The 25425-nt window shown below is 37.9% G+C and overlaps 2 protein-coding genes and 2 long non-coding RNA genes across 4 annotated transcripts; all 4 read left to right on the forward strand.

Annotated features, from left to right (window-relative positions):
• The first annotated feature begins 1956 nt into the window (after positions 1-1956).
• On the forward strand, positions 1957-15658 carry LOC122998276. Its single transcript, XR_006407384.1, has 3 exons — positions 1957-1966; positions 3221-3225; positions 15192-15658. It is a non-coding gene; the product is annotated as an uncharacterized LOC122998276 (long non-coding RNA).
• On the forward strand, positions 3215-6331 carry otos2 (otospiralin 2). The gene is made up of 4 exons (XM_044375052.1): positions 3215-3351; positions 4160-4238; positions 5645-5677; positions 5830-6331. The coding sequence occupies exons 2-4, from the start codon at positions 4172-4174 to the stop codon at positions 6009-6011; spliced, it is 282 nt and encodes a 93-aa protein (XP_044230987.1). The 5' UTR covers positions 3215-3351; positions 4160-4171; the 3' UTR covers positions 6012-6331.
• Positions 11957-12941, forward strand: LOC122998268. The gene is made up of 3 exons (XR_006407383.1): positions 11957-12030; positions 12535-12613; positions 12775-12941. It is a non-coding gene; the product is annotated as an uncharacterized LOC122998268 (long non-coding RNA).
• A 2771-nt stretch (positions 15659-18429) lies between the features above and the next one.
• Positions 18430-24289, forward strand: LOC122998279 (ATP synthase subunit alpha, mitochondrial-like). The gene is made up of 11 exons (XM_044375078.1): positions 18430-18560; positions 19045-19120; positions 19731-19900; positions 20242-20415; positions 20965-21131; positions 21275-21575; positions 21782-22006; positions 22116-22223; positions 23069-23213; positions 23365-23515; positions 23642-24289. The coding sequence occupies exons 1-11, from the start codon at positions 18501-18503 to the stop codon at positions 23718-23720; spliced, it is 1656 nt and encodes a 551-aa protein (XP_044231013.1). The 5' UTR covers positions 18430-18500; the 3' UTR covers positions 23721-24289.
• Positions 24290-25425: the final 1136 nt, after the last annotated feature.

The raw sequence follows: 25425 nt of genomic DNA on the forward strand, positions 1-25425 counted from the left end.
ACTTTTGGATACTTTCAGGTAATAATTGATTTTTTTGCTCTATACATAATTTGAACCATTTTAAAAACAACCAGACATTTTAGAGCCTTTAATTCAATAAAAAATAAGGAGTTTGTTGGTTCTGTATAAGTAGTTTTATTTAAAATTCTTATGGCTCTCTTTTGAAGTATAAGATAGGAGTATACACACACATTCAAACCAGAGAGGGCAAGCGCTGGGCTGCAAGTGAGCAAATCGAGAAATAAACAAAATAAACAGCTTGCACACTGCAGGGCTCCAATTTCCACTTATTTATTGCCCCAAGGTGATGTTTCGAGCACCACTGCTCTTTATCAGACTCATCAGAGCAGTGGTGCTCAAAACGTCACCTTGGGGCAATAAATAAGTGGAAATTGGATCCCAGCAGTGTGCGAGCTGTTTGTTTTTGTTTATTTCTCTTTTGAAGTATGAAGATTGGATTAGTATTTGTTTTATATGAATTTCCCCATACTTCCACATCCACTTAAAGGATAGGTTCACAATTTTCAAGTCTGTCTTAAAACAACAGTCAGGTGCCCAAATGGACATTGAAACAGGTTTTTCTTGACATAATCATTCCTCCTGTTCATACTGGCCACTAGAAGATTCCTTCATAATGCACTTACAATGTAAGTGGTGGGGCCAAAATCCACAGGCCTCCTTCTGTGCAAAAATGTATTTAAAAGTTTATCTGAAGCTAATATGAAGCTTCAGCTGTCCAAATTAGCCAAATCAAGTAGATATCTTTCAACGTTACAGTCTTTTTAGTGCCAGAGTCCCTCTTTTCGTTACTAAACTTCCAGTGCAGCTCAACGGGGAAACACTGTCAAAGGAAACACAAAGAGGGAATTTGATGCTAAAAAGACTGTAAATGTGGCAGATATCCACTTGATATGACTAACACAGATTGCTGAAGCCTCATATAAGTTTCAGATAAACTTTTAAACGCATTTTTGCACAACATGACTGTGTGGACACACTGTGGACTTTGGCCCCAGTCACTTACACTGAAAGCACATTTGAAGGGGATCTTTTAATAGGCAGTATGAATAGGAGGAACGATTACAGCGAGCAACACTTGACTGTTGTTTTAAGACAGACTTGAAAAATTGTGAACTCATCCTTTAAAGGGGCACTCCATTGATTTAGTGTTGCACCTCCACCTCCACCTCATTTAATGCTTCTTGTTGAAACACATTGCACATTGGGAGTCGTAGTTAACTCCTACCTCAAAGGTTTTTAAATTGGCTTGTACTTTCAACTTTCTTATCAGAGAACTGGATATTTTATTTTTTTAAGATTTTTTTTTTTTTTGGCATTTTTGCCTTCATTGGATAGTGGGCGGTGAGAAGGCAGACAGGAAACCAGGAGAGACAGAGAGATGGGTATGACATGCGACAAAGGTCCCTGGCTGGAATTAAACCAGGGACATTGCGGTTATGTCGCACGCAGAGTAACCATTCGGCTATCATGGCACTCCAGAACTGGAAATTTTCTTACACAGTTGTTAAAGGGGACCTATTATGCTCTTCCATATTTCATTCAGTCATATACATAATGGTACAATGTCGGATGTTCATATTGAGCGTGGCGAAAAGTGTCAAATAATGAGGTAAACGTATGTAGAAGTAAAAAGCACCAGCATCAGACTGCTTTGAACGCTCAATTTCCAATGTTTGTCTTTACTTTCAGCCCAAGCTGATGTTGGCTCGTGGCGGATTTCTTTAAATGGTCATCTGCTCCACGCACAGTGCACAAGCTCACTGCTCTGCTCTGCTAACATTATGGCATTTTTCCATTGTTTTGGGGGTAGTCACGCTGAGACATGACTCGAGTCGAGCTGGCACACTATGACTGTTTTTCCATTACACAGCAGGGCAAAGCAAAAAGGTTGTTTACCGCTTGGAGGTGTGCTGGTTGTCTGCAGCTCTTCATCAGTCATCTCACTGTGGCTGTTTGTGCTTGTACTTTTCCTCCCTGCATTATCTGTAACTGAACAGCTTAACAAAGAGCTCAAAATATGTCCATATATTGTTGTTTTGACCAGTTTTTAGTGATGCTAATGAAGCTCTACTATTTGGTGAGGAACATGTTTAATTTCCTGTAAATTCTTCACAAGAATTCTCCTGTAATTTAATAATTTAAAAGTTATTCATATGAAGCAGTTAAGCAGGAAATGTTGGGTTTGCATCAACGGTAACTTAACACAACTCTGATACAGCTGCCCCTGGGCAGACTTCCAGAAAGCTGGCCAATTAGAACAGAGTGGGCTCATCAGGAGGGGGGCCTTAAAGAGACAGAAACTAAAACTGCCTGTTAAGAGACAGAGGCTGAACTGAGGGGCTGCATAAAGGGCCAGTATAAGATAAATAAGGAGTGTTTTAAACTGTGAATCATGCAAAGCTAATCTACTGGAGTCCCAGAATTTTTTTTGAAAAAACACACAAAAAATAGAGCTGGAAATTAGCATAATAGGTCCCCTTTAACCTTTTGGACTGATGATTTAACCTGGAGACTTTCATGTCAATCAAAGCCATAGAGGTGCTTGAAACTGTGCATGAACCAGGGGCGTCCAACCCACTTGACAACTCTCTTAGACCCTCTCCCAGCCTCCTAAATGCCAACTGCTTTCAAACTCCACACCTCCAATTTATAAGGCAAGCTTTCAGTGAAAATTTGTAACTCTCAAAACCAAGCTGAGATAACCCTGATATCATTTGAGTTATTTTTTCAAACTTTTTTCAGAGGCTGAATAGGAAACTTGTGGTTTAGACCTTCAGCCTGATTTTGGACTGACTCCCCGTTATGATCTATAAGCCTGTGTTTTGGATTCCTCATTAAAATCCCTTCTCATATAACCTGCCAGTCTGTATTATCTGCATTTGGGAACTCAACCTTTCTGCCCTGTACCACACGTGACACACATAGTGCAGTTTAGTGCAGGGTGAGTTTCTCATTTCTTCACACAATTCAACTTTTAATGAAAAGAGACATTTTTACATAAATTATGTACATTAATAATTATATTTGGAAGCATAAAAGAAAAATGAAAAAAAAAATGTAAAACTGCTTTTACATAAACGCCAGGAAGAAAAAAGTGAAACACGTGTGTTGGTTAACATTCTGCACACAAAGAATGAATACAGACGTCTGTTTGTCTTCTTCTGCTGTGAGAATCAGCAGGTCAGAGGTCAGAGGTCAGATCAGGTATGTGACGAGGAGCTGAGAGAGGAAACAAAGAAGAAACTAAAAACCTCTCAGCTCAATATCTTAACACAGACTGCACACAGAGCTGCAAGCATCAAGGAGAAACTATCACATCTACAGATCCAGGTACAGTTCTCCAGTTTACTTTATCAGCTAAAAAGAAAAGATTTTTGCTTTTATTAACTTCATTTGAGAGATACAAACATCTCTAACATCAACTAGGCTCCTGCCGTCAAACTTCAAAATCTTTATCCAAATTTCACCAAACAAGACTTACAGTCCGTTAAGAAACTCTTATTATTAGAAATAATCATGTGTCTGATTTTAGAGTCTTTAACATTTTCACATTTTGGAAATGAAGTTCATCAACTAAAAGTTTATTTGTGTAGCACCTTTACAAGCCACATTAATTTTGAAATCTTAATTGTATATTTCCTTCTCTGTTTCAGGGATTTGTGTATATTTGATGCTTTTATGTTGTGTTTTTTTATATCTGGATGTCTCTGCTTCTGATTGGAGATTTATCTTGAATCAAGTCAAATCAAAACCTTTTCTGCTCTTATAATAGTAATAATAATAATAATAATAATAATAAACTTCATTTGTATAGCAATTTTATATATTTTGTATATTACAATTTTACAAAGTGCTTTACATACACTGAAACCCAAGGAGACAGTGATGTAAAATTACCACAATTAAATAATAATAATAATAATAATAGTAATAATAATAATAATAAATAATAAGGCTGAATAATAGAAAAATGGAAAATGGTTTTTCATGAACTTGAAGTAGAAGCTAAATCAGATTTTTTTTAAAATAGTTTCAAATGAAAGACTGATGCAGCAGTGAGGAGAAATGATCACAGGTTTTAAGAGTTTACAGTTTAAGAGATAAAAATCCTCTGATCATGTGTTGTTTGATTCTGCAGTTGGGCTGAAACATGATGATTCGTCAGCTGCTGAGTGTCTTCATCTTGCTGTCTGTCCTCACGCTGCTGGTGCCTGCAGGTGAGACACAAATAAACTCCAACAATTCAATCTGGATGGGTTCAACTAAACATATTTTTCCTCTGTTTGTTGGAATTCATATTGACATACAGTATGAATGCTTCATTCTGACCTGAAAGAGGCACAGTTTCACTCTCTGTACATCCATAAATCACTGTAATTCTAAATAATGCTACACCTGCTAAACTTGCTAAGCTAAATCAAGACAAAATGTATGATGACACTTCTATATTTTGCGCTCTGGTTAACCATTACATACTGTTCAGAGTCAAATTTGATCCATTTTTACATTTGAGAGCAGTAAAAACACACTAAATACTTTTAGCCTGAAATTTGATGACTTCCCCTAATGTGACCCAGAATATACAAAAATGGAAATATTTCAACTTTTTAAAAACATTTGTGTGCAGCTGATATACATTTTTTGTAGAGTGTTTGACCCATATTTATTCAAAACTAAAAAAAATACTCTTGCTTTCTTCACATTTAAAATAATTCATTGAACTCGCTATGTTCCCCTGTTTTACGTAACACAGTACCATTATATAGTGTGATTGTAAATGTTTTTTCTCCATAAACAAAAATCATAAAAACTAAAGAATAAACTCTCTCTACTGTCTGAAAGCTTCAGCAAGGATTAATCACATATTTATCTGTGACTGATGAGGTATTTATAAATGATTTGTTGTGCACAAATTTGATATAAGGATCAATTATGCAGGATACTGTGAAGAGTCTGAATATGAACAGTATGTAAGGGTTAAATATATATAATTATATTATAGTCAACATATTATCTATGTTGCTTGAACCAATAGCAACATTTGGAAAATTGTCATTCAGGTTGTTAAATAAGACTCAATATTATTATATTAAATGGAAATGATGATTATCACACTCTTTTTTGAAGAGCCTCCTTATTTATTCCTCTATTTAATTATTTAATAATATTGTTTTATTTTAAAACATTTAAAACATCCTGAGGAGGTGAAAGTTTATTTTCAGCCCTAAGTTTTGTCTCATTCAGCCTGAGAGACAAAACTTGAGAAGCTTAGAAAGAAATAATGCCCATATCCTGACTTGCTCAGCTCGAAGACAAACATTTCTCACACTGACGATATTTTCTGAGGATCTGTGCTGAAGATGACAACAAACCTCGACCCTTCTCGCCCTCCTGTGTTTCCTCTGAGTGTTGCATTTCTGTGAGCCAAAGCAGAGAGTGTGTGAGAGTAAGACGAGGTCTCACACCTCCTGATTTACAGATCACTGAGTTTCTCACCAGCAGGTTTCTGATGCAGCAGAAGAGACAAAGGAAAAGACAGAAAAGCCAAATAAGAGCCAGAAGAAGAAATCACAACAAAGTTCAGCTCTCAGCAGATTCCCTGAGCTTCTTCTTTGTGTTTCAGGTGCAGAGGAGGGCGGGGTCGACACAGACGAAGGTGAGATTTTAAATATCTCAAAATACTACAGACACAAAATGCTGATATGTTTGCCTGAGACATGTTGAAAATGTGCAACAGAAGAAGTGATCATAAAAAACAGTCTGAAGATGCTTAACATTGAGCAGAAATCCACTTTGTTTCCTTCGCAGGAGGAAGACAGAAGCGCAACGTCCCCAACTGGGCGCTGACCTCCTCCGACTTCTTCGGCTGGGTGGAGGAGCTGAGGAAACATGCCGGATACCAACACATCGATGATCTAGCTAGAACCTTCTGGGCTCACTTTCCCTCTGCAGACCGACTTGGGTACGGAACTCATGAACCTGAAGAGTAGAAACACCAACAGGAGGTTTAGTTTGTGACAACAACATGGTCACAACTGACATGACCACAGAGGGAATGACACAAGAACAAGATAACAAGATAACAAGATAACAGAGAGAATGAAATGACAAGAACAAGATAACAAAGAGAGAACGAGATAAGAACAAGTTAACAGAGAGAATGAGATAACGAAAACAAGATAACAAAGAGAGAACGATATAAGAACAAGTTAACAGAGAGAATGAGATAACAAAAACAAGATAACAAGAAGATAACAGAACAACACAAGAAAAAGATAAAAAGAACAAAATGACAAGAACAAGATAACAGAGAATGAGATAACAAGAACAAGATAACAGAGAGAACAAGATAACAAGATATCAAGAACGAGATAACAGAGGACAAGATAACAAAGAGAACAAGATAACAGAATGAGACAAGAACAAGATAACAGAGAGAACAAGATAACAAGAACACAATAACAGAGAACAAGATAACAGAGAGAACAAGATAACAAGATATCAAGAACAAGATAACAGAGGACAAGATAACAAAGAGAACAAGATAACAAGAACACAATAACAGAGAACAAGATAACAGAGAGAACAAGATAACAGAATGAGACAAGAACAAGATAACAGAGAGAACAAGAAAACAATTACAAGATAACAGAGAACAAGATAACAAGAACAAGACAACAGAGAACGAGACATGAACAAGATAACAAGAACAAGATAACAGAGAACAAGATAACAAGAACAACATAACAAGAACAAGACTGGAAGTGGTGGTGATGGCAGCGGTGGAGGTGATGATGGTGGTGGCAGTGGTGGCAGTGGTAGCGGTGGTGGCAGTGGTGGCAGTGGTGGCAGTGATGGCGGTGATGGCGGCAGTTGCAGCAGTGATAGAGGCGGTGATGGAGGCTTATATTCTCCTTCTTTTTACATCCTCCACTTATACTTTCCTTCATTTCATCTCCTCCTCTCCTCCACTAATACTCCTTTTTTTACCTCATCATCTCCTCCACTTATACTCTCCTTCTTTTTACTCCTCTCCTCCACTCATAATCTCCTTCTTTTTACTTCATCCTCTCCTCCACTCATACTTTCCTTCATTTCATCTCCTCCTCTCCTCCACTAATACTCTTTTTTACCTCCTCCTCTTATTCACTTATACTCTCCTTTTTTTACCTCCTACTCTCCTCCTTCTTTACGGTCTCCTCCTCTACCTCCTCCTCTGCTGTTCCTCTTTTTTCCTCCAAACTCAACTCTGATCACTTTACAGTTGCAACCAAATATTCAACATTTTCTCCAAAAGCAACAGAGTTGGATTTTAAAACAATAAACAGGTTAAATCATGTAACAAATTCTTTAACCTGACGTTTAATATTCAACAGAATATTTGAACATTCTGTAAATCTGATGCTAAATCATTAAAGCACCTTTTTTAATATATGAGTGTAGGCTATATCTTAATCGTTCTTTTGGAACAATCTGTATTCATGGCTGTGCTCTAAAAACTACACTTCAACTTTCTAATATTGTAACATTGTTTTTGCAATATTTATGAAAACAATCTTGTAAACAATATTATTTTTGCTAACATGATTATTTACATAGATGTAGATTTTATGAATAACCTCTTGTGTTTAAAAATTAACTGACCTTCTCTCTAAAATCTACAATTTATCAGTCATGATTACATTTTGCAAGACTTAATGTAAAGGAGTATTTATTTTTGTATAGAATTATATTCTTCTTTAATTAGTTTTAAATTGTAACAGTCATGTTACTCAGTTTTATTGTAGGCAATAATGGTTCCGTGATGCCAGCTTGAAGTTTTCAATAAAGTTTTTAGTTTACTCTTGTATTTTAGTTTAACTTTGACATTGTTTCTACTACATGTGTCCTGTCTCTCAGCTCATTCAACAGCATATGATGTATCTGATGTGTTTCTTGACCTGTTTGAAAAGAAAAACAATAAAAAACTACTGATCAAAAAAAAATTTGATAAATTTAGATAACATGGTGTGTTGGCAGCAAAATGTATAATTCGATAAAGGACTTTTATTTGGCAGGTCTATTCAAGTTTGTATTGCCTATTCTTTTTCAGAGAAATATTTAGTTGACAATGGTACTCCTCAAGGCAGTGTTATTAGTTCTCTGTTACTTTCAATCATAATGATTGATATATATAAGCAAGTCAGTCCAGATATTGGAAAATCACTTTTTGTAGACGACGAGGCAATTTGGAAAAGAGGAAGAAATGTAGAGTATGTTGTTAAAGAAGTTCAGGAAGCTATCAATGAAGTTGAAAACTGGTCTCTGATGTGGGGATTTAAATTATCTGAAGAAAAATCTAAAACTGTTTTGAGAAAGAAAGTTCATGAAGATGTTTGCCTGAAACTTTATAATCAAAGATTAAGAAAAATTAAAGTGTTCAAGTTTTTAGGATCATGGTTTAATGCATTGCTCACATGGAAGACTCGTATGGACAAAATTGAAGATAAATGTAAGAAAGTCCTGTCACATTATGAGATGCTTGACAGGCACTGTTTGACGAGCTGATAGACTAGCTAGAAAAAATATCTATATAGCTTTGATTAGATCAGTTCTAGACTATGGGGGGTTGTATTTGAATCAGCAGCTCGAACCTCTTTAAAAAAGTTAGACAGAATTCAGACTCAAACACTGCGGTTGTGTTGTGGGGCAGTCAAATCAACACCATTGTCAGCACTCCAGTTAAGAAGGAGACAATTAATGGCTAATTATCGGGGGGCAAATCTACAGAGTTATAAAGATTTACACCTACTAAAAGGGTTATGGATAGATTTTGGGAAAGTAGCAAAATCAAAAAGGAGAGTTTTCGCACAATCATATCAGATATAACTAAGGAATTGGAAGTCAATGATTGGGCTATTACTCAAACTGTTTTAATGCCAGCTGTTCCACCATGGCTACTGTCTCAACCATCTATTGATTTCTCAATTTTGGATCATGTTCATTCAAGTAACAAAGCATTTAATCTGCAGGCTTATGTGAACACTGTATTACATGAGAGATATGGCAAAATGTACAAATATTTACAGATGGGTCAAAAATGAGAGAATGGGAAAACAAGTAGTGATTTTATGTCCCAGAGTTAAAGTGAAGGTGAACAAGAGAACTACAGATCATATATCTGTATATGCAGTTGAAATGATGACAATCTTGTTAGCCCTGCAATGGATAGAGGAAGTCAAACCTTTGTGTATACTGCTTTGCTCAGACTCAAGTCCAGCCCTGGCTAGTCTCAAGCATACCCCTTCACGATGCAGACAGGGTATCCTTTATGACATTATGCAATCTTTATATAGAATTATTAGATTAGGAATTAATGTACAGTTTTCATGGGTACCAGTGCATGTGGGCATCTGGGGAAGTAAGGTTGTGGATCATCATGCCAAAAATGAATTAGATAGAAACCAAGTAAAAGTTGTAATAGCAATAAGCAAGATAGAGGCAAAAGCTTTTGTATGGAGCAGGATTAAGGCACAGTGGCAAAGGCTATAGGACAGGGAAACTAAAGGAAGACATTTATATCAGATTCAACAAGAGGTTGGAGAGGCAAGGCAGCAGGGGAAAAACAGGAGACATAGGTGCCTGATCAGCAGAATAAGAGTGGGACACACAAAATTAAACTCATCGCTACATCTCATTGGGAAGTATCTGAGCGGAACTTGTGATGGCCATGGAAACTGTGGATCACATCTTTTTTCATTGTCTCACATATACAAGACATAGACAGCTGTTAAAGAATGAACTAGAACATAAAGGGATTGATCGGACGGACTTGAAAACACTCTTTACAAATGACTCTGGAAATTCTATTTTAAAACATGTCTCCACCTCTCAAAGCACGGGTTTAATAACAAGGATTGAAGAACTATCTAATTCAACAGTTGGTAATGATAGTGCTCCGAATGATGGCAATTCGCCATTAAACAGGAAGAAGAAGAAAAAGAAGAAGCAAGGTCATCGCATACAGCATGGATGCATACAGTCTACAGGTAACCGTCACACAGCAGCTCGCTTTCTCACACGTTTCTCACACGTTTCCTGTTTACATTTACTCTCTCTTTCTCTGACATCGTGATGCAGATTCTTCTCCATCTAAAGGTAATGTTACCGACAGTTTCCACTGTTTGACACTTTAATTGTTCCTTGTTCATTTGTGTAAACAGCATAAATCTGCCGTTTGGTTGTTGAAAGTGTCGTTTCACAACTAATTTAACGGCTGGAACATTTTCCGGTATTTTGTAGTTGAGGGGTTTGAATGTGTGGATTAACATTAGAAGTGAATTCACCCTCAGTAATTGAACACAGAGTTGTTATTGTGTTCCACAACTTACTGATGACTGCCGTAAGGCAGGCTTTCTTGAATCAGCCCGTGGAGCTCCGTCTGTTTATTTATAGACCTGTTTATACTTATAATACAGGACTGATGTGGAGACAGCAGCGGAGGGCGTTCAGTGGGTGGTGAGGGGCTTAAGATATTTTATTAAATAAATATTGCAGCCTTAATATGTATGTATTCAGAAAGACAGCACTCATCTTATTGCCACAAAATGAACTAGTGTTGCTTCTTTATTTAAATGTGTCATCAAATGTGTGTCATCAAAAGTCTTGAGAATCAGTCATTTATCTTGGAACTATTTAGAGGTTTTTTGGAAGGATCCTTCTGCTTTTGCAACTTAGATATAGTGCATTCACTCCAGTACTTCCATTTATTTTATACTTCCACTCCACTACATAACAGGGAGATATTTTATATTTACTCCAGTACATTTTTTCCACTGCTATGATTAAGATTTTAAATTTAAAAAATAAATTGTATCAGACATAGACATCATTATCACCACAGCAACAACAATTAAAAACAGATACAATCAATCAAATGCACATGCCCTTCTACATTATATGAGTGCACATATAAAATACCACCCACTATTATAGATTAAACTACCCAAAAGTACACTCACTGAGCACTTTATTAGGAACAATCTAATGCAATCCAATACAACAGCTCTGCCATAAATTCTTTTATGAAGTTTCTATATTTTCACTACTTCAGTAATTCTACTTCATGTTTATTACTGAGGTCATAGTTGGTGGGGGTGTACATACACTTTTTCAATATAATGCATGTCAAATGGCATTTACTGTGACTCATCAGATATTTCTTGCCTGCACAGTGTTATAAGGAATAATGAATAACTAATGAATTGATTAATGAAGCTTCCTCTCAAATTCAGCCAGTGCGTGTTGGTGAATGTAAATCCTCCTCTGTGCATCATGTGTGCTGCGCTTCACATCACTGCAGCTCCATGACGCCATGTAGTGGACTGATAGAAGAAGTACAGCAACTGATGGCAGCTCTCTCTGCCTCATACTGATATATGGTGGAAGATAACAGCCAATCACAATAGGAACAGCTGATATGTAAGATTTCGCAGGAGAAATGACGTAAAGGATGATTTGTGTTCCTTTCCTTTCCAGATGAAGGTAGAAAGTGTGTGTGACTGATGTGGATGTGACTTCAGCAGCATGAATCAATGTGAGGACTGAGAGGAAGGAGTCCCTCCCTCTAAAAGCTCTCTGTGTTGGGAACATGACAGCCAGACCAATGCTCAGAGGTGAGATGAGGATCTCTAATTGTCCATGACTGTTCTCCATTCACATCACATCACATTTTACTACTATATGTGCTTTTTGTCATATCAGTCGCTATTGTTGTGCCTTTCTCTATAATTTGTACAGAACTTCATTCCGGTTGTTTTTAAACATGCTATATAAATCAACTTGACTTGACATCACTCCACCACCACTATTCACACTCAAAGCTCTCTAAGTGTTGTGTTGAAGCCCAGAGCGGTAGTACAGACCAGACTCTGCTGGACCTGGACCTGAACCTAGCTGTGTATCCTTCAAGAGAGACCAGTCAAAGGGTTTTGATATTAATTTTAAACAACAACATTCATCTGATAAAAAGTTAGTTGTTCTCTGTATAAAAATTGAGTTATTGGACAATATGACCCAAACTCTAAATCAGGATTAATAGTTCTCAGTTAAATTATTTGAGATTTGGATCATTTATTGATATTTCTGATGTGAGTAAGTTTAGCTTCATAAGAGATCCATAATGTTGATAATTAGATCATTTTAGTTTGTTGTTTCTGTTAAAACAGTTTGAATTTGACATGTTTTAGATACAGTATTATTCTATAACTCTGTGCAAGATCTTTACGGTGGGTTGATGAGAGCTGTTGAGACTAAACCAAACTGACAGATGAAGCAAAATACTGAGCTGAAAGCTACAAACGGACAGAGCTGTTGATTCTCAGTGGGATCAGCAAGACTAGTAAAGCTTTACCACTACAGGGAGTCGTCTGATTCTCTGTTCACATGCAAATCTCACTTGATGGACCTTTAGCATGTGTCTGTCTCTGTATGGAAAAACATAATGTAAGCTCATTCTTCTTGATGCCTCCGCAGAGTAGACTAGGAGAGCTCAGAGGTACCCAGTGGTCAGTCTGCCCAGCAGCATCAAACACACCTGGACTCCATATTTATGGTCTATACATGTACAACAACAACTTTTACATCTATTCTGTTCACAAACATCTCCATGCTGCACTTTGTAAACTAGTGGATTGTCAGCCTTTCCAACATGGATCTGATGTTTGCTTCATGATTTTAGTTTGAACATGTCATTTATATAGTATTCTGTTCCAGCTGCTGGAGGAGAACATCGTCACTTTTGTGAAGAACGAGCTGAAGAAGATGCAGAGGGTTCTGAGTTCAGATAACCCAGAATGCTTAGAGCATCAGAGGGAGGATGAGGAGGTGTTGGATTGTGAGGAGGAAGAGCAGAGGAGGAGCAGCAGAGAGGCATTTCTGAAGATCACCCTGCACTTCCTGAGGAGAATGAAGCAGGCAGAGCTGGCTGACTGTCTGCAGAGCAGTAAGAGGATTTCTATAAAGACTTAACACGATGGATAAATGAGACATTTACTGATGTTTCAAGAGATGAAGGAGAATATCTTCATATATGCATTATTTAGGGGAATTTAACATGTTTTTTTCATGAATCAATTATTGATCTTATTTCTTGTGTGTTAATTTGGGAAGGTCGGCAGGTTGTCAGTCTAAACTCACATCTCACCTGAGGAAGAAGTTCCAGTGTGTGTTTGAGGGAATTGCTAAAGCAGGAAATCCAACCCCTCTGAATCAGATCTACACAGAGCTCTACATCACAGAGGGAGGGACTGCAGAGGTCAATGATGAACATGAGGTCAGACAGATTGAAACAGCATCCAGGAAACCAGTCAGACCAGAAACAAGAATCAGACATGAAGACATCTTTAAAGCCACACTTGGAAGAGATGAACCAATCAGAACAGTGATGACAAAGGGAGTGGCTGGCATTGGGAAAACAGTCTTAACACAGAAGTTCACTCTGGACTGGGCTGAAGACAAAGCCAACCAGGACATACAGTTCACATTTCCATTTACTTTCAGAGAGCTAAATGTGCTGAAAGAGAAAAAGTACAGCTTAGTGGAACTTGTTCATCATTTCTTTACTGAAACCAAAGAAGCAGGAATCTGCAGGTTTGAAGAGTTCCAGGTTGTGTTCATCTTAGACGGTCTAGATGAGTGTCGACTTCCTCTGGATTTCCACAACAGTCAGATTCTGACTGATGTTACAGAGTCTACCTCAGTGGATGTGCTGCTAATAAACCTCATCAGGGGGAAACTAAACAGACAAAACTGAAGAACATCAAATATGATGGAGGATCTGAGACAGATCCACACTGGAATAAAAAGAGCAGGAAGATGATTGTGTCTCTGGGAAAACTGGCTTTTGAGCAGCTGCAGAAAGGCAATCCGATCTTCTATGAATCAGACCTGACAGAGTGTGGCATCGATATCAGAGCAGCCTCAGTGTACTCAGGAGTGTTCACACAGATCTTTAAAGAGGAGAGAGGGCTCTATCAGGACAAGGTGTTCTGCTTCGTCCATCTAAGCGCTCAAGAGTTTCTGGCTGCTCTTCATGTCCATCTGACATTCATAAGCTCTAGAGTCAATTTGCTGGCAGAAGAACAAACAACATCCCAGAAGTCTGAAACCAAACAGGAATCCGTGATGACACATCTCTACCAGAGTGCTGTGAATGAAGCTTTACAGAGTCCAAATGGACACCTAGACTTGTTCCTCCGCTTCCTCCTGGGTCTTTCACTGCAGACCAATCAGACTCTCCTACAAGGTCTGCTGACACAGACAGAAAGTAGCTCACAGACCAATTAGGAAACAATTGAGTACATCAAGAAGAAGATCAGTGAGAATCTTTCTGCAGAGAGAAGCATCAATGTGTTCCACTGTCTGAATGAATTGAATGATCATTCTCTAGTGGAGCAGATCCAACAGTGCCTGAAATCAGGAAGTCTCTCCACAGGTAAACTGTCTCCTGCTCAGTGGTCAGCACTGGTCTTCATCTTACTGTCATCAGAAAAACATCTGGACGTGTTTGACCTGAAGAAATACTTCAGAGGAAGCTCTTCTGAGGCTGCTGCCAGTGGTCAAGCCTCCAAAAAAGCTTTGTAAGTAGACAGATAGTTGGATTTGTTCATCATTATTTATTCATCATTATTAAATACACTATACACAATCTTTTGAACAGGAGAGAAAAATAAATAACTTCTTACTTGTTTTTTCCATTTTATTTCCTGTCCAGGCTGACTGACTGTGGCCTCTCAGAGAGAAGCTGTGAAGCTCTGTCAGTTCTCAGCTCCCAGACCTCCAGTCTGAGAGAGCTGGAACTAAGTAACAACAACCTGCAGGATTCAGGAGTGAAGCTGCTGTCTACTGGACTGGAGAGTCCACACTGTACACTTGAAACTCTCAAATCAGTATTCATCAACAGATGACAAAGTCAAGGACTTTGTGTAGTTTAAAATATGGCTTTATTCTTCCTTTTGGTTCCAATTTGTTTGTCAATCACATACATATATGTATTGTTATATGGTCTATGCCAAGCGGCAACCTCCAGGGCTTAAAGTGCCTAAAACTGCAGTTCCTTGAATGGCCACTTGAGGTTGGCCTCAAAAGCGAGTCAATACAGATAGAGCCCCATGTTAAAATGCCCATGTTAGAATTAAATCCATTCGGTCCAATCACATTTCAAAAGCCTAGAAGAGCCGCATGATTGAATTGTTTTATCCCCATTCAAGTTAGCCAGAGGGCTAAACCAGAAGAAGCCAGCTTGGCCAGTGAAAGTCACTAGTGTGCATGCTCTATGGGCCGCACAATGTGGAAGATCTGGGTACTTTCATACCTGGAAATCGATTTTTTTTTTTTTTTGCTTCATATGCCACTGAGCAACTTTCATAGGAAAGAACAGGGCCCCGCCTCCAACGCTGTATCCAGTTCTCTTTATACATCCATGGCTCTACCCCCTTGTCCAAATATGGTCAATTTTGGCTCCAAAAGTCCAAACTGGCGACAGTCAAAATGCAAACTCGAGACTTCAAAATGGGAGTCCACAAACCAATGGGTGATGTCATGGTGGCTACGTCCATCATTTTTTAGTCTATGGTGCTGTAGAGTTGTAGTTACTGACAGTGACCACTGGAGGGTGATCATGAGAATTTCTCTTTGAGTCTCTGTTACTTTAAAAGTCAAGTATCCAGATCAGGATGAAGCCTCAATGTTTGTATTGAAAACATCACTTTTGGTAGCAGTGTGATCAACAATAGTCATTAGTACAATTATAATAACAATATTTAAGTATTTTTATCATTAAAAAACACTTCATGTAATCTGTGTTCATTAAACTGACACCATGCAGTTTATCTTTTTACCATTAGAAGATGCCAAAGCTTCAGCAATGAAGGGTAATACTCCACATTTAATGCAGAAATTAGATATGTTATAACTGTACTGATCATGAATCAATAATTATTCATTTAGACTCCTAAATGACACTTATACTCTCCTGCTTTTTACCTCTTCCTCTCCTCCACTTCCTACTCTCCTTTTTCTCTACGGCCTCCTCCTCAACCTTGTCCTCTGCCCCTCCTGTTTTCTTCCAAACTCGATTCTGATCACTTAAAACAATTAACAGATTAAATCCATGTAATGAATTCTTTAAACTGAAGTTTAATTCAATAAAATATATGAACATTCTATAAATCTAATGCTGAATCATTAAATCACCTTTTTAATATATATTTGTAGGCTATATTTTATTCACCCTTTTGGAATGATCTGTATTCATGGTTATGCTCTAAAGACTATACTTCACCTTATAGTAGCACTGTTTTTGGAATATTTATGCAAACTATCTGGTAAATAATATTTTGTTAACATGTTATTTACATAGACGTAGATTTTATGAATAACCTCCTGTGTTTGAAGTGTTATAAAAATTCACTTGACTTTCTCTCTTAGTCAATTAATCTTATTAGTCTACAGTTTATCAGTGTTGATCACATTTTGCAAGACTTTATCTAAAGGAGTATTTATTTATTTCCTTAATTTAATTATGCAGTTATAATTAGTTTTTTAAATTGTAGCAGTCATGTTATACAGTTTTATTGTAGGTGATAATGGTTCTGTGATGCCAGCTTTTTACTGCTTAATTTTTCATTTCACTGTTGAACTTTTCAGTTTCAGGTCAGAATTTTTCAGTGTCTGTGGTTTGGAAGTGCAACAAGTAGGTACAACTTACCATTAACCTGTCCCTTCAAAAGTAATTGGCTAATGGGGACGCAGCCCTGTAACACCTACACACATGAGAGCTTTGAGTCAGAATTGAAACAGAAAAATTCTGAACTGAAGCTGAAAAATAAAGCAGCAAAACTGAAAAGGTAACTACGGCAGTTTTATTGTAAGTTTTGTCTTTGAGATTTTTTTTGCTCTCAATTTATTTTTATTCAACATTCTTTTTATTTATTTATGTTTGATGCTTAGGAGATTTTTTTCAATTATTTTGACACAAATTTAATCCCATAAATCTGCACAGTGAACCTCAAATATCCAACTGTAGGAACAAGAAGAAAAACATATTTTCAAGTGGAGGGGGACTTTAAATTTTGACCGTTTCTTTCATATTTCTCTAGTGCATTGAACAAATCAATGATTGGATGTGCCAGAATTTTCTTCAATTAATATAAAACTGAAGTAATTGTTTTGGAGCCAAGGAAGAACGATTAAAAGTCAGCATTCAGGTTAAATTGGTAATGGCAAAAGAGCCATTACACAGACACACAGACCTGAATTTCAACAGCCACAATAAGACTGTTTCAAAGTCAGCCTACTATCACCTGAAGAATATATCAAGGATTAAAGAATTTTGAACAACGCATCCATGAATTTACCTTCAGTAGACTCAACTACTGTAACGGTGTCTTTACAGGTCTCCCTAAAATATGGGTCAGATAGCTGCAGTTCTCAGATCTTTACACTGGCTTCCTGTCTGTGAAAGAATTTATTTTAAAATACTGCTTTTTGTTCATAAAGTACTGAATGGTCTGCTTTCTGTCCCCAGAATCAAAACTAAAAATGGAGAAGCAGGTTTTTATTCACCACATATCTGGAGCAAACTCCCAGAAAACTGGAGGTCTGCTGCAACTCTTAGTTCTTTTAAATCAAGACTGTTTGCTGCTGCCTTTTATTAAATCAAATTTTAGGCTTTTGATTAATATCTTACAGTGCACTGTAACTTTTACTCTCCTGTTATCTGTCTCATTCAATTTTAGCTCATTTTTATTTTCTGTTTAACTCTTTAATTGTATTTAAATGTCTTTTTATATTGCTTTATGTTGCATTTACACTTTGTCTAAACACCTTTTATCTTTTATTTACAGCGCTTTGAATAGCCTTGTTAAAATCTGTTATACAAATAAACTTGCCTTGCCTGTGCATTTTGATATCCATTGAAATGGTGAAAAATACAGTTGTTGGGGTGCATATGGCCAAATTCCATGTTCATAAATGTAAATTTACAGGTAAGAAACCATGCTTTATTGCCTTTAGCAAAGAGTTCAAACAATGTTTATTCAATTCAGCACTTTCAAGTAATTAAAACTGTAACAGCTTGTACTGTTAAAAAAATCATATACAGTATATCTTTATGCCCCCTAGCGTTAATCTATAGCATTAAAAAGTGTATATTTTATTTTACATTTTTATTATTTTCATTACGTGTACCCTTTTGTATATGTTATGTACATGTAAGTTGTCTTGTTAATCAAAAGACAAACAACGACAAAACAAAAAGGTTGTGTGTGTGTGTGTGTATGTGTATGTGTTTGCGTGCGTAACTTCTCCGTGCCAGCAGGTGGCAGCACTAAGCAGCAGAGCAGTACATTTAACAGTAGCGTCACATAAATAGAAGAAGACTTCATTCAGCCATTACATTCACACTCTGGTGGAGGACAGGTCATCAGCAACCCGAGAAAATGTTATCCGTGAGAGTTGCAGCAGCTTTGGCCAGAACCCTTCCCAGAAGGGCTGGATTTGTAAGTATTTTATCCAAACAATCTGAATCTGATGGAGATGTTGCAGCATGTTAATTAAATGTCATTGTGAACTTTGTGGGTGTGAAGGGTAACGTTAACGCCGCAGGCCGCTAAGTTAGCTAACTTGGCATCGACTTATCTTTTATAAATAATGCAGCTAAACCGTCTTAACGGATAATGCGTGTTTGTAACATTGAAATTGTTATAATAAATGTGTCTTGACGTTGCCCTTGTGAAGCGGCTTCGTCCTGCAGCAGGCAGCGCTAAAGTTAGCACGCAAGCTAAAGCTAGTCACCAGCTAGCGGCTCATTCAGCCACGCTTTGAAGGTCAGAAAGCCTGTCAGCGCATGTTCTCACCGTTGCACAGCGTTACACTGGCTCGGCTTTTAATTGCATATTTATTAGTAAATCGCCGCTGCAACATGTTAAGTGTACGTATGTTTGCAATCAGTGTTTACTTAAATCCGACTGTCATTGAATCCAGGTGTCCAAGGCTGTACCGGCCGCTTGCGTCGGGGTCAACCACCTCCACACACACAGACCATGGCTGCAGAAGACAGGTGAGAAAGCCAAAAACATGACCACACAAACGGTATCCTTCTCACTATGGGTCAGCACCCGAAGGTGAATGAAGGTCATTTATTAATACTTTGTTTCCAGAGCTTGTCATTATATTTGCCATGTCATATAGGCAGAATAGCGTACTTCAGGTTTGCATATTTACCCCAAAATTATTGGGACAAACCAGCTCATCAGTATTCATTCTTGCCATTGTTGAGAATTTTAAATGTTTAGCCACCTGATAAATTCGCCAAAGAGAGAAAAACAAAGGTACTATCTAAGTGAAATGATATTAATCTTTTGCATCTGAGAAATTAACTGACAAAATCACAGCAACATCACAATATCTTAATAATCTTAACATTAATTATAATATGTGATCTTTCTGTCTGCCTTATCAATATTTATCCTAAATAAATATTAGCAACCAAATCAAGCTAGTGAATGATTTGGTTGCTGAGGGGGGGAGAATCTCATTACTAATGGGACTGTGGTCCTCATGTTTAGAAAATTTTATCATTTAACTGAAATTAAAGATGATGTCACATCAGAAAGCATTTCATTGTGGCTAAGTAAGATTCAATGACATGCATGTCGGATCTCTCACAGGCACAGCTGAGGTGTCCTCAATCCTGGAGGAGAAGATCATGGGAGCAGACACCTCTGCAGATCTGGAGGAGACGGGACGTGTGCTGTCCATTGGTGACGGTATTGCCAGAGTGTACGGGCTGAGGAACGTCCAGGCAGAAGAGATGGTGGAGTTCTCCTCTGGCCTGAAGGTACATCGAAAAGGACACTTTAAACACAAAAGGCTATAATATTGAAATGTTTCTGGATTAAGTTCTGAATTTACAGATTTAAAACTGTAATACAGACAACCGCACATAATGCATGCAAGACTTTACCATCTGTCCTCCTGAATAGGCAAACCTAAAAAGAACATTGTGTACCTTTTTCCTAAACTAAAAGGTTAAACACTTGGCAGCCTCAAATCATCAATGTCATCAATTCAACTTAAATTCATATATTTATATGCCACTATTGCTTTAACATTTATATGTAAAAGCAGTAATGGCAATCAAAGTCATTGTGCTAACAAGTTTTAATTTTTTTCCTCCAGGGCATGTCTCTGAACTTGGAGCCTGACAATGTTGGTGTTGTGGTGTTCGGTAATGACAAGCTGATCAAGGAGGGCGACATTGTGAAGAGAACTGGTGCTATTGTGGATGTTCCTGTTGGTGAGGAGCTGCTCGGCCGCGTTGTGGACGCTCTGGGAAACGCCATCGATGGAAAGGTTACTGAAGCCATTATAATAACTTCTGTAGTAGAAAATGAAAAATAAACCCATTGTTTGGTCTATGAAAGACTATTTTTAACTGGTACCCATTTAAGCGATACTGTTTCCTATTTATCAGCATATCTCATATTTTAGATTAACAAACTACCTGTTGAAAGTAGTGTCATATTTTTAATTAAAACAAAAAACACTAGGTACCACTGCCTTGAGTGGTAGGCTTGGCTAAAAAAAAAAAAAAAGCTTTTGTAAATGACAAGTGTGCCCTGTTTCTAAATTAGTAAGCATCCACTTGTGTGGTGAAAGAGTCTGTTAATACCTGAAATGTTACTAAATCTTGCACTCTTTTTCTTTTATGATGAATAGATACTATGTAATTTTCTTAACAATGTCCATAAATAAAATTCTGGTTGCTGATTTTTAAAAAATATTAAAATAACAAGATTTGATGGTTAACATTAAATAGTAGTATTTAGTATTCTCTTTAAAAGTTGTCAGCATCTTGATTTGATGGTTCAGCTATAAAATGCATATTTCTTTTTTTCTCAGGGTCCCCTGGGTGCCAGTACCCGTAGGCGTGTAGGTCTGAAGGCCCCTGGTATCATCCCCCGTATCTCTGTGAGGGAGCCCATGCAGACTGGAATCAAGGCTGTGGACAGCTTGGTGCCCATTGGCAGAGGCCAGCGTGAGCTGATTATTGGTGACAGGCAGACTGGGTAAATACTTGGAAATAAAGTTCATACAGAGATTTAAATGTCCTGTGAGCAATCTGCAGACTGTAGCTCAGGTGCAATTGTAAAGACCAGAGCAAAGTTGGTGAATAAGCTTGCAAATATAATTATTTATGTTCACTCTGCAGCAAAACCGCCATCGCCATTGACACAATCATCAACCAGAAGCGCTTCAATGAGGGAACTGATGAGAAGAAGAAGCTGTACTGCATCTACGTCGCCATCGGACAGAAGAGGTCCACTGTGGCTCAGCTGGTGAAGAGGCTGACTGACGCTGACGCCATGAAGTACACCATCGTGGTCTCTGCCACCGCCTCTGATGCTGCTCCTCTGCAGTACCTGGCCCCATACTCTGGCTGCTCTATGGGAGAGTACTTCAGAGACAATGGCAAGCACGCCCTGATCATCTATGATGATCTGTCCAAGCAGGTGAGGGATCAGGTTGCAGTCGTAATGAGAAACCAGAAATTGATTTTAAAATGTTAGATTGTTTTTGATCACAGTTTAAAAATGTTGCACTAAATGATACCTTGAACTTTAAGGGGCTCTCCATGAACCTCAATAAGAAAATAGGAGCTGTATTCCCAAATGGCACTCAGTAATTTTTTTTAAATATTTTTTTTCCCTCCTGTCAGGCTGTTGCCTACCGTCAGATGTCCCTGCTGCTGCGTCGTCCTCCTGGTCGTGAGGCCTACCCCGGTGATGTGTTCTACCTGCACTCCCGTCTGCTGGAGAGAGCTGCCAAGATGAACGACAACTTCGGAGGTGGCTCCCTCACTGCCCTCCCCGTCATTGAGACCCAGGCTGGTGATGTGTCTGCCTACATCCCCACCAACGTCATCTCCATCACAGATGGACAGGTTTGTACGAAAGTTGTTTTTATCATTTCAAGTGTTCCTTGATTGTATTCATAAAAACATCTTGTATTACAAAGCTCTTATATTGACTGTTTTCATCTGTCTGTTGTAGATCTTCTTGGAGACTGAGCTGTTCTACAAGGGTATCCGCCCAGCTATCAATGTGGGTCTGTCTGTGTCCAGAGTAGGCTCTGCTGCCCAGACCAGAGCCATGAAGCAGGTAAGATCTGGCTCCGAGACTTGTTTTTAAAAAAATGAGCATCTGTATGAGCGTTGCAACTATTTTCAGTGGAAAGTAGCCAAAGCCTGCTGGAAAAGTCATTAGATGTCACATGCTTTGCATCTCTATGACGTCCTGACATAATTGCATACATACAATTTTTTTTTTTAAAGAAAGTCTAAAGAAAGTTAAGTTAAATTAAACTAAACTGACTAACTAGCTATTTCATTAGCTATTTTTCTTTTTAAGCAGCTCCTCAATGTTTATCTAAATCTACCTCCTAATAATATTTATGTAGGCTGTTGTATCAACTCTAATTGAAATATCATGAATAGAGAGATGATCATGCACTGGAATAAATTCACTATTGTTAACTCTGTCTATTTTGACAAAACAAAATCAAACTTAGTTAAGTTAAATCATTTAGAATTAAAAACAATGAGGATCAATGATTAGTCATTAGATACACACATTCACAGCTCATTCACGACTCTATCTGGCTGATGATTGGTCCATTGAACGTGCTGCTGCTCTGTCCCACCCACATAACATTCACTGAGAATTACTGACGACTCCCGTCAAGGAGGAATAGAGGTCTGCTCAAAAAGTCACTAAATATGTTGCTAGCTGCTTTTTTTTTTTTTTTTTTTTTTTTTTTTTTTTTTTTTTTTTTTTTTTTAAGTAAGGTCACTTAAGGGGTCTGAAGTCACTAAGTTGGCAACACTGATCTGTATGCTCCATGTTCAAGTTTGGCCTCAGTCAATTGTCCTGGAGAAACTCAATCAGGTGGTAGCACACTACAATCTCAGATGATCTTTAACACTTTGTTTCTTTTTACCTCGCAGGTGGCCGGTACCATGAAACTGGAGCTGGCTCAGTACCGTGAGGTCGCTGCCTTCGCCCAGTTCGGTTCTGACTTGGACGCTGCCACCCAGCAGCTCCTTAACAGGGGTGTCAGGCTGACTGAACTGCTCAAGCAGGGACAGTACTGTGAGTGTTTGATTTCTTCAAACTTTATTCTCATTTCACAAGAGCAATTGGCAAATCTTGAAATTATGTAATAGGATGCTAGGCTGGTGTTGAAGTTTATGTTAAGTGTCAAAATCAGACCCCTAAACTCTGCCTTCCACCCTTCCTTTAGCTCCTATGGCCATTGAGGAACAGGTGACAGTCATCTATGCTGGTGTCAGAGGTCACCTGGACAAGATGGAGCCCAGCAAGATCACAAAGTTTGAGAAGGCTTTCTTGCAGCACATTCTCAGCCAGCACCAGGACCTGCTCGCCGCAATCAAGTAAGACCGGTTTCACGGCCAACAATATCTTTTGAATGACTGAGTTTCCAAGTATTGGACCAAAATATTAGACGTTTCCAGGTTAACACTGGTCTGTTAATTGACTTGACCTTTTTTCTATTTCAGGGCTGATGGAAAAATCTCAGAGGCATCAGACGCTAAACTGAAGCAGATTGTACTGACCTTCCTGTCCAGTTTCGAGTAATGGATAGCACTTCTCTTGATCTTCAGTGAGCCACCTGTCTGTGTCCCCATTATGCTTATATATGTGAACACACTGAAGGCCAAAACCTCCATGTACAGATTTCTCCAAATAAAATTTTACAACCCCACTATGCGGTAAGATTGTTCTGATTGTACGCTTAGCTACAGTAAGTTTCGTGTTTCGGTTGGTGCCCTCTGAGCAGATTTCACCAGTAGCAGAAGAGTAATGACATATGAGAGAATTAACACTTTTGTTTAAATGCATAAAATGTGTTGAATTTTCACGTCATGCTGAGCATTTCAGTGCATCGAACTACAAAAGTGACTTGATCAAATGCATTATAATGCACATACCATAGTCATGAGTCCTGCTGTTTACTGTACTGTAATGAATTGTTCATAAGAGCATTATCTATGGGAGGGCAAGTGACTGGTGTTAGATTTGACTTGAGTGTCTGAGTATTTAAGGGGTGAAGTTCAAAGCCTAGTTTCTCACCTGTGGTTGAAATGATGGGGTGACCTGTTTGATACTGGTAATAAATTCTGTGATACTGTCACAGATTAAATCAATCTTATCTTGTCCTGTCGTATGTCCTGTGCAAGACCATGTTCACAATTTTATAAAGTGACAAGTGAGAATGAAAATCAAAATAAACCGCACACTGTAATGACTTTACTGTGACTAAATTAAGAGCGAACGTGTTTTGTCTGTAGCTTCTTCAGGTTCGCTGAGTACTCACAGGTATGATAAATACATTTGAGTCACACGACTAATTATCACAGTCTTCATTTTCTCAAAGTGAACATTTTACAAAGGGCATGAAAATATACATATTACAAATAACATGATGTGATTAATGTTGCACAAAGTTACAAGAATTACATCATTTTATATAATTAAACTTCATTACATCCTGTAAACAACTGACTGAATAGGATGGTTAAAATTCCCTAAGCAGAATGGACTACAGTACATTACATACATGACAAGTGAGAATATTTACAATGTTGTGGCTGTAGTCGGTCCTGTGAAAACTTTATTACATATAAGCCCAAAAACAATTATGAACTTTACACCCAAAGGATTCATCTTGCATCTTTACTACAAAACATTATGTGAAAATTGCATATGACTGGACACAACATTTTAAGAATAAGTCTGGTGATTTTTCCATATTTTTCTTGTCATCAACAAATCCCATTTAAAAAAAAGACCCAAATCAACATGAACTGATCCTAGTAACAAGTAAAGCCTGATATCTGCAAATGACCTCCACTGTTGTTCAAATAACTAAAAACACATCAATGAGCCACACTGTTTCACTGGGAGACACTTCTTCCCCTCCTTTTTTCTTTGTACTGTCATTATGATGAACACTATTTTTGAGTTGATCACATATACTGTAAACCATTCTGCTGTGGTAAATATCCACAAGAGGACCAAATCCACTGCTGAAAATAGTCCCAAACAAATACAGTATTTGCTCCTGTTTGAGTAACATTTGTGTAAGACTACAGTACCCAGCAGTTTTTTTAAGTTTGTAAAGAAATTGAAATATATATTTGAGATTAATTTTACAGGCTTGGAGCTGGATGCCACATACAGGGTAGAAAAGTCAGAAAACACTGAGACATGGACAAACACACTGTTGGTTTAGGTCTTTTTGTTGGATTTGTTGACAATAAGAAAAATATAGAATATTATC

This window comes from Thunnus albacares, chromosome 2 (genome assembly GCF_914725855.1).
Source record: "Thunnus albacares chromosome 2, fThuAlb1.1, whole genome shotgun sequence".
Taxonomy (NCBI): domain Eukaryota; kingdom Metazoa; phylum Chordata; class Actinopteri; order Scombriformes; family Scombridae; genus Thunnus; species Thunnus albacares.